Raw genomic sequence first — 18,720 nt, 5'->3', positions numbered from 1 at the left:
GGGTGGTATGTGGATATAGAATGCAGCACAAGGAACTCTTAAATATTTAATTTAATAAAACATCTATGTAGTGTTTTTAAAAACACCGTAAAACAAAAGTATGAAGACATCAGAGACCTTCACAAACTATGGTGTAAAACAAAATTCAGTGCATCAGATTTACCAGCAAATTACTTTTATCACTATTGTTTGAAGAAAAAAAATAAAAAAAAATAAATAAAAAACGGGTTAATCTCCCTAAGTGTGGTGTTTTATGACTACTGAAGGTGTCACATCCTTAGAGCATTACATCCTTGGACGTTTGACACCTACAGCCCAGCCTCCTGAATAGTATTGCATGTTTGCACTGTACACTGAAACATGGAATCAACATGTATCCCTTGTGGTTGTTACACACCTCAGGTATAATTTGAAATGTAGGTTTGTCAAAAGAAAAAAAGGTTCAGTCGTACATTTAAAAAGTTTTCTAAGTGAAAATTGTGTTTTACTCATGTGAGGACACTGTTCGGCTACAGTTCTAATAAAAGATGCTGGTCACCAGTCTGTTTTAAAAAATAAAATAAAGTAAAAGTTTTTATTTAAAGACAAGAGACAACTTTCATTGCTTTTTGTGGCAAACAAATGTATAAATGTTTGAATGTTTAAAACCCCTATGCTTCTTATTTTACTCAGAATTTTTAAGTAAAAAATATGTAAGTTGTTGTTTTGCAACACACACACACACACACACACACACACACACACACACACACACACACACACACACACACACACACACACTATGGATTGGGTTAAAAACTAAAACATTTTCTGTAAAAAAAAAAACTAAAATAACAAAAGTAACAAACAAATTTATATACACTAAAAAGATGTTTTTGTGTACAATCCAGAGAATCACCAGAAAGCTTTTGATGAAGTGTCATTCTTTAAACATCTAGCCTAAGCAACTGTCGTAAAACCATTAACAAACCCATTTAGGATGCACTCTTCCCCCGCCAGTTCCACTCGTAAACACCTTCACTGTGAGTAAGGTAAATGTTTCGATTATTTGTCTTTTTAACACTGATCCTATTGGCGTCAGGAAATAGATACAGATGTTGTAGAAAAAACAACAACAACACCTTTTCTTATTGAGAAGAATATAGTATGGGGTGTGTGGGTAATTAGGACTCTTTGGCTTGATGAACGTGTCTGATTCTTTGTCTTAGGCATTAACATAAACCTATAGTTCAGGTACTACTGATCCTACTGAGGTGCTCACACACACACACACACACACACACACACATATAGTTGTTCTTAAAATATTGCCAGGCATATTATTTTAATGAATATAGCCAGTGTGGTGTAATGATATTCCTGAATGTCTTGACTCACATATTTTGACTCAGTTAACATATAGGCTACCCTATTGATCAAACAGCAAAGATTTTGACACTCAGGGTGTCAACATTGCGTAATACTTGCTTGGGTGAATTTCACCCCCAACAATCAAAGGAAAATACAATCAGCAACAGTTTACCCCCCAACAGACTGGAAGGAGCCAGATACCCCGGATTCAACAAATGGCCAGTCAGTTTGGCACTGTAAATCAGAGACACTGTTTTCTTGACACATGGATTACCTGTCAATCATGAGTGACAAGGGGGGTCATAAATCAATCAAAAGGGGGTCATAAATCAACACAAAAGTGACACATGGTATATGTTAATACTACTTCTATCTATCTTTCTTTCTAACTAATCTATTTTTCTATCTAATCTTTCTTTCTAACTAATCCATCTTTCTTTCTTTCTAACTAATCAATCTTTTTTCTTTCTCTCTTACTAATCTATCTTTCTCTCTTACTAATCTATCTTTCTTTCTAACTAATTAGTCTTTCTTTCTTTCATTCTAACTAATCAGTCTTTCTTTCTTTCTTTCTTTCTTTCTTTCTTTCTTTCTTTCTTTCTAAATAATCCACCATTCTTTCTTTCCTTCCTTCCTTCCTTCCTTCCTTCCTTCCTTCCTTCCTTCCTTCCTTCCTTCCTTCCTTCCTTCCTTCTTTCTTTCTAACTAATCCACCATTCTTTCTTTCTTTCTCTCTTACTAATCTTTCTTTCTTTCTTTCTTTCTTTCTTTCTTTCTTTCTTTCTTTCTTTCTTTCTTTCTTTCTTTCTACCTAATTGTTCTTTCTTTTCTTTCATTCTTTCTACCTAATCTATCTATCTATCTATCTTTCTTTCTTTCTAACTAATCCATTTTTCTTTCTCTCTTACTAATCTATCTTTCTTTCTACCCAATCTTTCTTTCTTTCTAACTAATCTTTCTTTCTTTTTTCTTTCTTTCATTCTTTCTTTCTTTCTAACTAATCCATCTTTCTTTCTTTCTAACTAAACTATCTTTCTATCTAATCTATCTTTCTTTTTCATTCTAACTAATCTATCTTTCTTTCTTTTTAACTAAATAATCCATCTTTCTTTCTTTCTAACTAATCTCTTTCTTTCTTTCATTCATTCTAACTAATCCATTTTTCTTTCTTTTTAACTAACTAATCCATCTTTCTTTCTAACTAATCTATCTTTCTTTCTTACTAATCTATCTTTCTATCTAATCTATCTATCTTTCTAACTAATCTGTCTTTCTTTCTTTTTAACTAATCCATCTTTCTTTCTTTCTAACTAATCCATCTTTCTTTATTTCTAACTAATCCATCTTTCTTTCTTTCTTTCTAACTAATACATCTTTCTTTCTTTCATTCTAACTAATCTATCTTTCTGTCTAATCAATCTTTCTTTCTTTCTTTCTTTAGCCCCTTTCACACAGAGATTCCGGAAAATACACGGATAAAGCGACCCGGGATTTGACCCGGGTTCGTTTGATTTTGGTTCATTCACACTGCCAATGATTTTCCGGAATCAGAGAGTGCGTTCACACACAACCCGTAAAAATGCCGTAAAGACACGTGACATCGATGTGACTTGTAAAGTTGTAATCTCTTAAGTTTGCTTATGAGCTGCGATCTCTCTCGAGAGAAACCACGCTTGTGCATTTTTTTCTCTGATTCGATCATAAACTTGCGCTTTACGTACCGTTTGACAGCTTGCGAACGATCCCGGCTTCAGTGTCATCACTACGACACGGCAATATTACGGCTTTTGTTCACACAGCGCACGTTCCGGGACTGAACACGGCAATGTTACTAGGTCCCCAACACGGCATCGATCCCGGCATCAATCCCGGGTCGTGTTTGCGTTCACACAGAAGGCGCTCTGGCAATTTGCCGGCAATTTCCCGGGTTCAAAGCGCTGTGTGAAAGGGGCTTATCTAACTAATATATATCTTTCTTTCTTTCTTTCTTTCTTTCTTTCTTTCTTTCTAACTAATCTATCTTTCTATCTAATCTATCGTTCTTTCTAACTAATCTTTCTTTTTAACTAATATATCTTTCTTTCATTCTAACTAATCTTTCTTTCTTTCTTTCTTTCTTTCTTTCTTTCTTTCTTTCTAACTAAACTATCTTTCTTTCTTTCTAACTAAACTATCTTTCTATCTAATCTTTCTTTCATTCTAACTAATCCATCTTCCTTTCATTCTAACTAATCTATCTTTCTTTCTTTCATTCTAACTAATCTATCTGTCTGTCTTTCTTTCTTTCTTCCTAACTAATATATCTTTCTATCTAATCTATCGTTCTTTCTTTCTTTCATTCTAACTAATCCATCTTTCTTTCTTTTTAACTAATATATATTTATTTATTTATTTATTTATTTATTTTTAACTAATATATCTTTCTTTCATTCTAACTAATATCTTTCTTTCTTTCTTTCTTTCTTTCTTTCTAACTTAACTATCTTTCTATCTAATCTAATCTATCTATCTTTCTTTCTAACTAATATATCTTTCTTTCTTTCATTCTAACTAATCTATCTTTCTTTCTTTATTTCTTTCTAACTAAACTATCTTTCTATCTAATCTATCTTTCTTTCTAATATATATATTTCTTTCTTTCTTTCATTCTAACTAATCCATCTTTCTTTCTTTCATTCTAACTAATCTATCTTTCTTTATTTCTTCCTTTCTTTCTTTCTAACTAAACTATCTTTCTATCTAATCTATCTTTCTTTCATTCTAACTAATCTTTCTTTCTTTCTAACTAAACTATCTTTCTATCTAATCTATATTTCTTTCTTTCTAACTAATATATCTTTCTTTCTTTCATTCTGACTAATCTATCTTTCTTTCTAACTAATCTATCTTTCTAACTAATCTATCTTTCTTTTTAACTAATCCATCTTTCTTTCTAACTAATCTATCTTTCTTTCTTTCTTTCTTTCTTTCTTTCTTTCTTTCTTTCTAACTAATCCATCTATCTTTCTAACTAATCCATCTATCTTTCTAACTAATCCATCTTTCTTTCTTTTTAACTAATATATCTTTTTCTTTCTTTCTTACTAATCTATCTATCTTTCTTTCTTTCTTTCTTTGTTTCTTTTTTTCTAACTAATATATATTTCTTTCTTTCATTCTAACTAATCTTTCTTTCTTTCTTTCTTTCTTTCTGACTAATCTATCTTTCTTTCTAACTAATCCATCTTTCTTTCTTTCTAACTAATCCATCTTTCATTCTTTCTAACTAACCAATCCATCTTTCTTTCTTTCTAACTAATCTATCTAGTAGTTCTCTATAAGAGAAGCATTCACATTACTCCGTTATTAACGGATCAAACAGCGCTGACGTCGAAACCAGGAACAAACATTGTGGCATGAATGAACTATCCAGTGTAGATCAGCAACATTCACCATGGATTTACTGTAGTAACACTAACTGCAACCATGTAAGTTTGGCAGGAATAGTAGGCTATAATGCCTTCAAGTAACATTATGTCGGTTTTATTTGACATTATGAATACAATTGCTGCCCTCAAATGTTAATCATTCTGAACTAAAATAAACCTTTGTTTATAACTACTACAATATTTTTTCAAAATGTTTTGTTTTATATGCTCCTAAAAAGAGTCAATTATTGCTCCAGAATTGCTCGAAGTAAAAAAAAATATCATACTTTATGATGTTAGTTTTAATAAAAAAAAGAATAAAAAAATTTAAATCAAGGAAATTTCTCTGGCATTTCTTTCTTTTTGCTGTATCAAAAATGTACCAAACCGAACCGTGACACAAGTGTATCGTATCGAACTGAACCGTGAATTTTGTGAACCTTTACACAACAGCTGATGCGAGAGTAAGTGTAACATAAAGCAATTTGGCAACTGTGTTAATCTCTTGTTGCATGGGATGCGCCGCATACCTGGACCGCATATGCGCCGCATAATCTAACCTTTGGGTAGAGCTGTGCACAACTGTAAACAATACTGCAGGAACTGAGCATACAACATACATAGTACTGTAATCATTCATGCACATCCAGACGTTCCTCATCAGTGAAAGCTGAGATTCACCTGAGAGAAATTGTTAAATTTAGGAGACATTTTCAGGAAAACAAAAAATAAAATAAAAAATTTGTAAAATTAGCTTGACAGATTTTGACAACTAGTTCAACATTTTTGTATGTAATGACTCAAGCAATGAAACGAGGACTATTAGTTTTTATATGGAATAACTATTCAGCATTCACAAGTATAGTTAATTTTGACTGACATGACATAAGCAAATGATAATGTTATAAAACAGCAGAGAGTTGTATGAAAGCAATTGATGCATGTCCAAAAGCATTTGCAATTTGTTGGAAGGAATGAGAAACTGCTACTATGATGTGCACAAATGACTAAATGTTGTGGAGGTTGAACTAACTGTTGTGCAAATGTAAATAGTGATGTGAGAAATGCACCAAAGCGACTGAGAAAAACTGTAACTAATATTTCTTTTTAACTTATCTTTCTTTCTTTCTAACTGATCTATCTTTCTTTCTCTTTCTTTCTGGCTAATCCTTCGTTCCTTTTCTTTCTAACTAATCTTTCTTTCTAATCTATCTTTTTAACTAATATTTCTTTTTAACTTATCTTTCTTTCTTTCTAACTGATCTATCTTTCTTTCTCTTTCTTTCTGACTAATCTTTCTTTCCTTTTTCTTTCTAACTAATCTTTCTTTCTTTCTAATATTTCTTTCTTTCTAACTAATCTTTTTTCTTTCTTTCTAGCTATTATTTCTTTTTAACTCATTTATCAATCAAAATTTAAACTACTTTAAACTTCAAACTACTTCAAACTTCTAACTACTTTTAACTTCTTCAAACTCTCTGGTCCGGCTTTCTCAAGCCAACTTAAAGTTTGTCTCAACAAACTTTTTTTTTCTAGTTTTATAATTATAATGCATGCACCTTATTTTAATTCAGAGGCTATTAATTGGAAAATGTGTATTTTGTACGTTAAAAAAATTATTTGTTTCACCGCAAGACCATTTATGTTATCTATTGAAGAAGAGCAACCCACTTCATATTACGTTTTTTTAACTACTGTGTACTAACATTTAAATTAATAAGTTGATACAGTGCACTTACTGTGTACATACATGTAGTTATGATGTACTTATATTTAAAAATACCTGAATGTAATTAATACATCTTAACTACTCCTTAACCTTCCTTTCAACCTAACCATATCCATATCCATATCCATATCCATATCCATATCCATATCCATATCCCAACCCCAATAGCAGCAAACGGTACAACATGAACACAATAAGTACATTTCTTTAGATGCATAGCATTAGAAACCTAATACAATATATATATATATCTATATATATATATATATATATATATATATATATATATATATATATATATATATATATATATATAGTATATACAAACACATAAATATATATATAAAACCGGTTAATGGTTATAGGGTAATATACAGTCATTATCACCCTACTGTCACGCTATCTGGGTTTGTTTAGTATCCCTTACGAAATAAATGAATGCATATAAGTTGTTCATAAATTACATAGTATGTAATTGGTGCTTCCAGTTTAAAAAACACTTTTCTGCTTGCCGTAGGGAGACCGCGGTGAGTCTGGCAACGCTGGTCCTCCTGGTGCCCCCGGTGCTCCCGGACCTTCTGGTCCCATGGGTCCATCCGGAAAGAATGGTGATCGTGGAGAGGCTGTACGTTTTTATATCCCAGAATTGTTTCTGAAAAATTTACCAGAATTTTTTTTTTTTTTTTTCAATGAATAAATACACGTAATGCATCCATACCAAAATTACAGGTTTTATTATTATTTTGAATGATTTTATTTCATTCTCATTTTAAATTTAGTTACAGTTTTAGTACTTTTGGTTAATTTTAGTTATTTTATTACTTTAACTTAATCTGAATGGAAATGAGATATTTTTATCATAGGTCAATTTACTAGGTCAAGTAATGAAAATGTTTTTATGGTTTTAGTTTTAGCTACGATTATAACGCCGCACTGTAACACTAAAAACGTTCTTTTTCTACTAAAATTGTTCTTTTTAGGGATGCACGATGATATCGGCACAACATCGGTATCGGTCGATAAAAGCTTTAAATGTCCATCATCGGCATCGGCCGATATGATCATTTCTGCCGATGAGCCTTGCCGATAGGGTGGCGTGTTTCCTATGTGCACGTGACGACCGTGCATGAGGGCCAGCAACTTAACATGTGGAGGCATTTGGAGCATGGGCCTCAGTTAGGGTTGAGATGTGCTGGGGACAGAGACGCATTTGCAAGTGCATTTTCAGAAGTGCTGGGTACAATGTGCGCGGCGGTAGTGTGCACTGGTGAGCGTGTGACTCCGGTAACACAAACAACTGTTGCTGACTTTTGCAATGTTAATCAACAGACTCCTCCAATAAAACACAGGAATCCAGTCTTCAAAAGGCACAGAACCAACAAAATATTTCGCACATTAAATCAGGCAAGGGTAGTTTGGGATCCGTTATCAAAAGTAAAGGGACTATTTGGCGGACACTTAAATATACGCAGTATGAAACCAAAATGTGAACAACTGGAACATCTGCTGTGCAGTTCCAATATTGACTTTTTAGGACTTTCAGAGACGTGGTTAACCCATTCTTCCCCTGAGGCTGTTGTAAATATGCCTGGGTATAATGCATTTAGAAAGTACAGAAATAATGGGAGGGGTGGGGGAGTAATAATGTATGTTAGAAATACTTTAAAGTGCACAATGATTGAATGGCCAAGTGAAATTGTTTTGGAATGTGTAGGTGTTGACATATCACTTTCTGCAACAATGTCTTTTGTTATAGTGTGTATATATAGAAAGCCTACTGCAAAAAATGATTTTTATGAACAACTTAAACTTCTCCTTAAACACTGTGATAAAACCAAGGAAATTATTTTAATGGGTGATTTTAATATTAACTGGAATATAAAGAGGGAACGAACAACTCTTAAACAAATTACTGACTATTTTAATTTAACACAAATGATAAAAACACCAACCAGAATAACAAACCATTCGGAAACTCTAATAGATCTGTTATTCACAAACCACGCTGAGAGGATTAGTAAAACATACAATCTCATTACAGGGCTTTCTGATCATAATATTGTATTTTTCTCCCGAAAATGAAGTAAAAAGCTATTTCATTCATCTACATGTAATAACCATTACAATTGTATTCCAAACCATCTACATCAAAATCTTGATATTACTCTAAATGAAGTAAATTGGTCTGGATTATTTTCTGATAATGATATTGAAACCAACTCCCAGATATTTAACGCTAAGATTACAGATGTTATGGAACCTTTTATTAAAAGAGGAAAAGGTAAAAAAAGGGGAAATCATCTACCCTGGTTGAATAATCACTGCAAAATACTTATGAAAGAAAGAGACATCTTACTCAAAGTGTTTTTAAAATCTGGTCTTACCATTGATAGGCAAAGATTTACTTCTATGAGAAATAAAACAACTCATACCTTACGTAAAGCCAAGGCAAATTTTTTCTTGGATGTCATTACAGGTGCAAATGGAAATGGCAAAATAATATGGCAAAATATCAATAAACTAATTGGAAAGCAAAATAAAATGGACAATGATAGATTGGAAATAAAAGTTAACAACGAGCTGCTAAATAATCCAAAAGAATTAGCAACTGAATTCAATAATTTCTTTATTAATTCTGTCAATGAAATAACAGAAATGTTTAGTTCCTCAGAGATAGCTCGTAAGTCTATTAATCCTGGACAGCCGGTTTTCAGGTTAGAGCAAATTACTGATCTTGAAGTGGCTAACATTATTAAGTCCATGAAACCATCAAAGGCCAAAGATGCGTTTGGCCTTGATACATCTTTTTTAAAAATACACAAATACGTGCTGGTATGCCCGATAACACATCCGATAAATCTATCAATTAAAATGGCAGTTGTTCCATCAGGATGGAAGGTGGCTATAGTCTCACCAATTTTTAAATCAGGAGACAAAACAAACATTTCAAATTATCGCCCCATCAGCATCCTCCCTGTTGTATCTAAGGTTGCAGAAAAGTGGATCGCCAAGCTGCTGAATAAACATCTCAGTAATGGCCATTCACTCCTGCACCCCATGCAATTTGGGTTTCGCCAGTACCACTCCACAGAGACTGCAAACTGTGTCTTCATAGAAACAGTGAAATCCTCGCTTGATAAAACCACATGTGTTGGTGCAGTCTTTTTTGATTTAAAGAAGGCGTTCGATACAGTAGATCATCGAGCCCTTCTGTCTAAACTGACTCACTTCAACTTTGCAGAAGATGCGCTAGTTTGGTTTCAATCTTACTTGTCCAATAGAAGACAAGCTGTGAGTGTTGGTGGCACTATGTCGTCTTATCTTGAATGTTCAGCAGGAGTCCCACAAGGCTTTATTTTGGGACCAGTACTGTTCTCTGTATATATAAATGATATGCCAAACATTTGTCAAAAAGTCCATTTCCAAATGTATGCTGATGATGCAGTTATTTTTACACCTGCTAAAAGCACACAGGAAGCATCATCCATTCTTACATCAGCACTGGAGAATATTCAGCATTGGCTGCTTAAATCCTGCCTACTATTGAACAAAAAGAAAACTGTTACCATGATTTTCTCAAAAAAATTCATAAAACTGGAGCGGTCCAATGTGTTCCTGGGGGGAGTGGAACTTGACATTGTAGAAGAGTTCAAGTACCTCGGGGTCACACTGGACCCAACACTTTCATTCAAAAAACACATCAAACTTACGGCGAACAGAATCAAATTCAATTTACATAACTTTAAACAAATCAGACCATCAATGACAATTACTTCTGCTAAAATGTTCCTACATTCAATGATATTTTCACATATAGATTACTGCATCACAACCTGGTCACTCACTGGAAATACAATTTTAAAACCCATAGAAATGCTATTCAAAAAATCTATAAAAATACTTGATCAAAAGCCTCTGTCATTCCATCAGTGTAATATTTTGGGAAAATACAATATGCTCAATTTTGAAAATTTTATTAATTTTAAAAATAGCTGTTTAATTTATAAAGTTTTTTACGGACTGGCCACACCTTCACTTTCTACATACATCAAACCTAGGTCTGACAGAGGTTTTTGCACCAGAGCCTCATTTAGAGGAGATATAGAGATCCCGCACAGGAAAACTACCTTTGGACAAACTGTTCTGTCTATCAGAGGAGGTCATTTTTGTAACAGCATCCCAACAAATATTAGAGAATGTCCTACTTACTGCACATTTAAAATGCACCTTAAACAGTTTCTTAAAAGTTCCCAGATATGTCCTCATTTTGACTAATTTTATTGATGTAATTTGCCTGAATGTGTGCTAATGTGTTTCTTGCTTGATACTGTATATTGTCTGTTCTTTTGTGTTGCATTATTTTTATGTTGTTGTCTTCCTGTCTCGGGACTACAGGTGAAAATTAGCATTTATGCTATAACCTGGCTCATTTACAGTCTGTACAGAAATGTTAGATTGTTCATTAATGTGCACTGTCCCGAACAAATAAATAAATAAATAAATAAATAAATAAATAAATGACGCAGTAATTTTTTTTCTCTTTCGTGCAGGTCATGTTTTGAAAGACGATGTCCTGTAGCTTACTAATGTAAACTCTCCAAGCTACTATGCTCTCCACAGAGCATAAATTATTCATTTTATTTCATTTTATTTTTCGTGTTCGCATTTATGAGGAAAAACAGTCTCGGTTACGGACGTGAGCGCTCTGAAAGCGGCACTAAAAGAGACTGCTTTAAAACTTCCACAGAGACCTCAAACAGAAAGCACAAAGCCTTTCTAAGTGAATTTCGTTTTGTATTAATTGTATCTTAATTTTAATCAATGTTTCATCAACCAATTGCCTGGATTTAATAAATAATAAGCAAAGCAGATAATAGATAATAGATATCACGACACGGAGGCGCCCGCGATTGAACTGGAGTTAGTCTCATAAATGAAACGAAACTCAGCATAGCCTACTTGCCTCACAGACCTGAGAAATATATCTATTATCTACAGAACGCTTGAAATCATATTTTTAAACAGAACAATTCAAAACGAAAGAAAACTATGTAATCCGAAATGTGCATTTCTCTCTGGCGCGTTTACTACTGCGAAGATCGCGAGTCATCGTCAACTTCATCTTTGCAGCCAACACAGAAAACACTTGTTTATTAATAAACAATTAAAATGTCTCCTTGCTATATTTGACATATTCATAATCATTACTTTTGCGGTTCGTTGTGACAGCTTTTAGTTGCTTTATTGGCAGCGCCACCCTTACATGTTACATGAACGGGTCACCACTGCATCAGCACCGAAAACAGGGGAGCATTTGGTAGACCTGTTCAAGTAGAAGATTTATTCCTGTTCAAGAATAAATAACATTTATTTTTATTTATTTTACTCCTAAGGACTGAAGTTTGAAGTCTGAACTTAAAAATAAAATGTGGCACTGGCATATCATTTATTCTCCAAGTGAAATAATTTGCCTATTTTTCAGGGGTGAATGTCTTTCTACATTTGTAAAATTATACATTTATGGTAGAATCAAATGTTGTTTTGTTTGTCTTGTGTATTGCCTTATCTACAACACATGAGTGTAATACGGCAAAGGTAGTACAGGAGAGAGACTTGGATTTCTCTTCAGTAAAATTAAAGTGTAAATATATCAGGGGGAAAATGTGTATATATATCGGTATCGGCATCGGACAAAATTAGTTTGAAAATATCGGCATATCGAATATCGGCCAAAATGCAATATCGTGCATCCCTAGTTCTTTTCTTTCTTTCTTTCTTTCTCTTCCTTCCAGGGTCCTGCTGGTTCTGCTGGTCCGTCCGATCCTGCTGGTGCTCGTGGTGCCCTGGTACGAATATCTCATTTGTATCAGTTATTCATCTTGTAGTTATTCATCTTGTAGTCTGATCATTGTCATCTCTCTTCATGCAGGGTCCAGCTGGTCCACGTGGAGACAAGGGTGAGGCTGGCGAGGCTGGAGATAGAGGCATGAAGGGACACCGTGGCTTCTCTGGAATGGCTGGAGTTCCTGGACCTCCTGTAAGTGAGCATAATGTCACAGTTACACACTGAATCTGAACCGCCGAATCCACTCGAAGTGAAAACTGACCCTTTCTGAATGTTTTTAGGGATCTCCTGGTGACCAAGGACCTGCCGGACCCACTGGCCCTGCTGGACCTCGTGTAAGTAGCACATCACATATCATGGGTTTTATATGACCTCACTTAAATAGTTAAAAAATATATTTTTATAACGCTTTATACAATAAAAAATTCATCAATTATGAAATTACTTTAATTACAAGCTCTACAGAAGACATTATTGTCAGTTATTATCCAGTTCAGTTCAGTTCCAGTTTTGTTCTCATCTCATAGTGCATTACATATTTCTAAATATTAAAGACAAAAGTGACATTGACGGTAGTAGAGAAAAAAAAACATTTACTTTCTTTGGCTTATACTACATGATATAAAGACATGAAATTCTGTCATTGTTTATTTACTTTAATGTAGTTACAATCTCATATGACTTACCTTCTTATGTTGAAGACTAAATTAGATGTTTGGCAGAATCAGGGTTGCCATATCCCAAACCAAACAGTTTAAATGTAGCCCGATTCCATGGGAAAACCGCAAACTTGGCAACCCTGGGTAGAATGTCCTCGCTGCTCTTTTCCATACGACAATAGCAGTTGACAGGCTGAATCTGAATGATAGTTTGGTGTGTTTTGCTCTGAAAACATTGCTCTGAAATGAGAAATCACAGGACAAGCTTCTGCATGCAAACATTGTAATATTCCGAACGGTTTCGTCTACTCAATAGGGACCTTCTGGTTCCAATGGATCTCCTGGTAAGGATGGCATGAATGGTATTCCTGGACCCGTTGGACCCCCTGGACCCCGTGGTCGCTCTGGAGAAATGGGACCCGCTGTAAGTCTGAAATCAACACAATTTTACTGCTAAATTATCTCTTTTAAGATTTTTTAGTGGTCTCTGTTTTAGCGTGGACTTCAACAGATCTAAATAACATCCAATTGGATGTACTCATGAGATAGTTTCTCTCTTAACTAGGGTGCTCCTGGTACTCCTGGACCTCCTGGTCCTCCTGGACCTGCTGGCAGCGGTGAGCCCTTCCTTCCCATGCCACAGGGCGAGAAGGGTCCAGATCCACTGCGTGGAGGCTACAGAGCTGATGATGCTGGCGTTCGTGACCGCGATGCTGAGGTTGACACCACCCTGAAATATCTGAGCCAGAAGATTGAGAACATCCGTAGCCCCGAAGGAAGCCAGGCCAACCCTGCCCGCATGTGCCGTGACCTGAGGATGCGCCATCCTAAATGGAAGAGTGGTAAGCATGGACTCGATTTAAGGCAGTAGATCAAATGCAGATGTATTGAAATGATTGTGCATTTCAAAGCTCTGAAATTCACTTAAATCTGTTTTTCCTGCAAGGATCTTACTGGGTGGACCCCAACCAGGGCTCTCCTCTGGACGCCATCAAGGTCTTCTGCAACATGGAGACTGGCGAGACCTGCGTCAGCCCATCTCAGACCACCATCCCCATGGAGGACTGGTACACTAGCAAGAACATCAGAGAGAAGAAGCATGTTTGGTTCGGAGAGTCCATGCCTAATGGCTTCCAGGTACGTCAAGGCCTTATACTAGGATATACAGAAATACATAGACTGTGAAAAGACCAGAAACTACAAAAAATTATTTAGCTGATCATTTATAAAATGCATTACGTCTATATTTAAAATACAAAACAGTAAAAAAAAAAAAAAAAAGAGTTTCGAAAATTTTGATTACTTACAAATTTAATTAATGGTCTTGAAATACTGCAGAATTGAAAGTATTTCTTTCATTTTATAAAATATATTACATTTTACATTAAAAATACATTTTAAAAGATGTTTATGTGCACATATATACATAACAGATTGTTATTTTCTTTCGGATCAAAGGTCTGAAACCTGTTCCAGCAAACCATAAATAACAAAATAAACAAATAAATAGTTTTAGGATTTTTAATGGAAAGTTTTGTGAATTTTATTAATTTTGATTAGTTACAAGTTTGATCATTTGCTCAAATAGTGCAGAATTTGAAATATTTTATTTTATTACTTCAAATTAAAGAAATATTTCAGATTCTGCACTATTTCTAAGACATGAATCAAATAATCACATTTTTGACATTGACATTTTGTACAAAAGCTAAGATTTTCTAGCTTCCACTCAAGCTCAAGATGCTCTCTAGAACCAAACAGAAACATATTCATTAGTGGTCTCAAAATACATCATGATCTTCGCTGATGAATACAGGAAGTAATGTGGTGTCCTCTATGTAGTTCCAGTATGGCAGCGATGGCTCTGATCCAGAGGATGTTAACATCCAGCTGACCTTCATGCGCCTGATGTCCAACGAGGCTTCTCAGAACATCTCCTACCACTGCAAGAACAGCATCGCCTACATGGACGAGGCCACGGGCAACCTGAAGAAGGCTCTGCTCCTGCAGGGCTCCAACGACATCGAGATCAGAGCCGAGGGCAACAGCCGCTTTACATACAGAGTCAGTGAGGATGGCTGCACGGTGAGCACACCACCATCTCTGCCATTGCTTTTTCTTTTGCCCCCATATTTGTGTTCCTTTGCTTCCTCGTAATGTTACTCAAACAGAGCACTGCAGAGATGACGTGTTCTTGTAGTCCAGCCTATATGTTTGCATCACCCTGGTTCCTTCGACAAAAAGCCAGTAGGATTATTGGAGAAAATAACGTTTTGCTCATCATGATAAACTTAATTTTATGAATTTTGATGCCTAAACACAATCATAAGTAAAAAGCTAAATGTAGGCTTTAAATGAACTGCACCACAGTTAAGATTTCGACAACTCTCAGTCTTAAAAAAAAAAAAAAAAAGAAACATTTTCTCTGAAAGATTGAGTTTGCAATAGAGAATAGTTTGCAAGCGTGCGGTTACAAACACAATGAGGCTGTGAAAGCATCTTTTGAGTAGATGAGTTTATGTGTTCGGCTGATGATGTTTAATGTCTACTTGTTAGACAAGAAAATTGTGCTTGTGAAAAGAAAAGAGCTCGTGTTCACCACAGACCTTATTTCAGGCATTTAACCAAAAACCCACTGACTTCAGGACGATTGCGTGCTAAACTACACAAATACGTCATCCCTGCAGCATTCTATTAATCTTATCATAATTAATTTGTCCTTTTTTGTTTGTTTGTTTTCCACAGTCACACACTGGCACATGGGGCAAGACAGTCATTGACTATAAGACAACGAAAACATCTCGTCTGCCAATCATTGATATCGCTCCTATGGACATTGGTGCTCCCGATCAGGAATTCGGTGTAGAAGTTGGCCCAGTCTGCTTCTTGTAAAAAGAAAAATCTGGACATGACTTTGCTGTTTTTTTTCTAGCAGTCATCTTCAAATCTTTTCCTGTTCATTAAAAAAAAAAAGCCTGAACTCTAATTCGGCTGCAAGCGGTCCATGTGCTTAAACCTGAATCCTTGAAGACGGTGCTTGTTGCGATTCCCATCTTGAGAAACATTCTTAAAAACAAAATCGAGGACCGCTACATTAGCCTGTATCACCATCATGGACACTTCATGAGAATCCTTTGCGTCAGCTGACAACAAGAAAATAATATATACTTGTAAAACGCCCCGCCCCCTGGAGTCCACAGGAAAACTACCACCTGGTGACTTTTTTTGACCACTGCAAAAGGACAATGAAAAACAAGCAAATGCTAATGTACCATTCTCTGGTGTTGAATAAATATGACAAACGACAGCCAAGTGTCTCGTTCCTTCTAACTGAAAGTAAAGCATCACACAGGGAACAGATTTAGGTCAATGGTATGACGTCATCTTGATATAACGGCTTCCTCAGGACAAAAAAGTGCATGGAGATTTTGGGGGAAACGAGGGCAGTTTTTTTAATTCAACCGATTAGTAACAGGAATGAAAAGGTGCTACTTCCTCTCCAGGTCCTGTCTGTGGTGTGTTTGTATCTGAGAGAAAACAAACTCATTTTTATACTGTCACTTACACTTGCAGGGCCTTTTTGGTGCTAAATGTCAACAGAATGTCTTGTGTGTCAGTGTGATGCAATTGCTCTTATCAAAGTGTCAGCGGATGAGGAGAATAAAACAGCAGGATAGGTCGGTTACTGTAGATTTGCACTTAATCTGATACGGGTTAAGTGGATGGACTGATTGCCAGTTCGTCTCATTTCCATTTCCCCTTCCTGAAGTTTCTAGAGAAGTCTTATTTTTGTCTGTACGTGCCGCTCCCCCAGTTTCCTGATTTTATTTCTACTTTCAAAATGCAATGCACATCTTTTTTTCTATTTTATTTTTGTTGTAGTTTGTTTGATTTGTTTTCAGTGAAAGGTTTCTTTATAAAAACTTAAATGAGGCGGCAAAAATAAAAGTGCACGGAAGAAATAAACCCTCCAATGGTTCCAACAAAGGATCTGTACTTATTTTGTACATGTATAGTATTTCAAGATGTTTTTAATTATTTTGGATGTTGAAATAAAGCATGTTTATGTGGTCAACTGGATGCTGGATATGTTATCTTCTTGCCATGAAGTGCCTTGGTGCCTTTCTCTAAGCATGAATTAAACAAACTACGATGCTTTCACTCAACTACCTTAATTTCTACTTTATTTCCAGGGGTTGTGCTTGGGTTGCATGTTGATAATGGGTAGGGAACTGTCATATTTCTGAAAAAAATAAAATGTTTTCCTGTTCATAGTTAAAAGTAAAAATGACCAAATTAATTGGCAATCAAAATATTATTGCATTTGTACACCTCTCTTTTTAAACAAAAGTACAGTAGTTCTTCAATGTACATTTTAATACTCATGAGTGAGGCCCCTTCCCAGTCTTTTCCATTACAGTCTGGCAAACAAATGTTGGGTACTATTGGCCCTTGTCAAACCAAAAATTCACTTTTCCACTCCTGCTCACCTACATCATAACTGAACTCAACACAAGGTGTATCAAATATTTTAAACAGCGACACAACATGTTGTAAGTGTGATTCTCGCATCAATGTATAACTTTAAAGAGCTTATTTAAAAAGTTTTAAATTTTAAGAAATAATTTGTGTTTTGTGAAGAGTCGTCTGATCCATCCTCGAGTAACAACGAGAGTAAATGAAGATGGCTATGTTCATTCTTACATCCAACTAGCCTGGAAATCCAGACCTAAATCTGAAAGATTAACGGTCTGGCATCGACGAATGAAAATCGGCCAGCTCGAGGGACGGCACCAAGCGTGCATTTGAAAATCTCACTGCATGCAACTGGGCTATTGGATAACACTACGACCAATCCCAACAAGCCCCATACGCTTAGTTACCAGCGGAGCTAACTGGTCGATTATAATCTTGCCGTATCCGGTCGGCAAAACAGCAAAAACGTCCTTCTTGCAAAGGAAGGATTCGAGCGCCGTCTTCTGTTCCTCTTTTAGATAAAAAGCCAAGTCTAACTCGTTCATTGTAGCGGCCAAAGCCGTTTCAGACAACTGGTGTTCATCCATAGCCATCTTGCAATGTTTACTTTATGACTTCGACGTCACAGCGCTGTCGTCTTCTGTTTAGCTCGCCTCTGGCCCGCCTATATCAGATCACCGGATGTGATTGGTGCTGCTCAGATACAAGGACATATTTAATGAGCATCATTACTCGACACCAGAGTAACTCGCTGAGCAAATTCAACTTGTGCTCTCTGGAGAAGCATCCAACAACGAAACACCTCAATCGCTTTAGAAGACATTCTTGTCTACAACTGCCCTGCATCAAAACAATGTTGGACTGTGTTAAGCTCACTCAGGGCGGGGCTATGCTAATTCTGCAGTGTCAGTCAACAGTCGTGGAAGGGGCTTGTGCAAAAGTACGTCACACGGGCCGTTATCATCGCCAAGAAGGCTGTGGGGAAAAAATCCTGACACCCAAGGGCTCAGGCCAGTGAGGGTAGCCCCCCCGAAGCAGATCGGTCAACACCTCCTTTTACGGTGCCCGTCTCCCTTCGGTGCCCTCAGGGGACCGTTCTGCCAACCCTGCCACCTCCGGTGCTTCAGGGCGCAGCGGTCTCCGGCGAGCACATATCTCAAGGACCACCCGGAAACGTAGTGGCCTCGGGACGCCCGCCCCCTCTGAGGAGGGTTTCAGAGCAGTCTGTTCAGTCGTTCCCTGCCGGTCCACCAT

The 18,720-nt window shown here is 36.0% G+C and overlaps 2 protein-coding genes across 2 annotated transcripts; both read left to right on the top strand.

Moving 5' to 3' along the window:
- Nucleotides 1-11,034: 11,034 nt before the first annotated feature.
- LOC311303151 (collagen alpha-1(I) chain-like) lies at nucleotides 11,035-17,068 on the top strand. Its single transcript, XM_084429465.1, has 6 exons — nucleotides 11,035-12,332; nucleotides 12,416-12,523; nucleotides 12,613-12,666; nucleotides 13,937-14,127; nucleotides 14,833-15,075; nucleotides 15,736-17,068. Exons 4-6 carry the CDS (start codon nucleotides 13,999-14,001, stop codon nucleotides 15,880-15,882), a joined length of 519 nt encoding a protein of 172 aa, XP_084285591.1. The 5' UTR covers nucleotides 11,035-12,332; nucleotides 12,416-12,523; nucleotides 12,613-12,666; nucleotides 13,937-13,998; the 3' UTR covers nucleotides 15,883-17,068.
- Nucleotides 13,021-13,861, top strand: LOC311303343 (collagen alpha-1(II) chain-like; the record flags this gene model as incomplete). The annotated part of the gene is made up of 2 exons (XM_084429768.1): nucleotides 13,021-13,414; nucleotides 13,556-13,861. The coding sequence occupies exons 1-2, from the start codon at nucleotides 13,346-13,348 to the stop codon at nucleotides 13,859-13,861; spliced, it is 375 nt and encodes a 124-aa protein (XP_084285894.1). The 5' UTR covers nucleotides 13,021-13,345.
- Nucleotides 17,069-18,720: the final 1,652 nt, after the last annotated feature.

The sequence above is a fragment of the Rutilus rutilus genome (genome assembly GCF_951802725.1).
Source record: "Rutilus rutilus genome assembly, chromosome: 14".
Taxonomy (NCBI): Eukaryota; Metazoa; Chordata; class Actinopteri; order Cypriniformes; family Leuciscidae; genus Rutilus; species Rutilus rutilus.
Note: the sequence above shows the minus strand (reverse complement) of the source record. Positions and strands in the feature narration are given on the sequence as shown.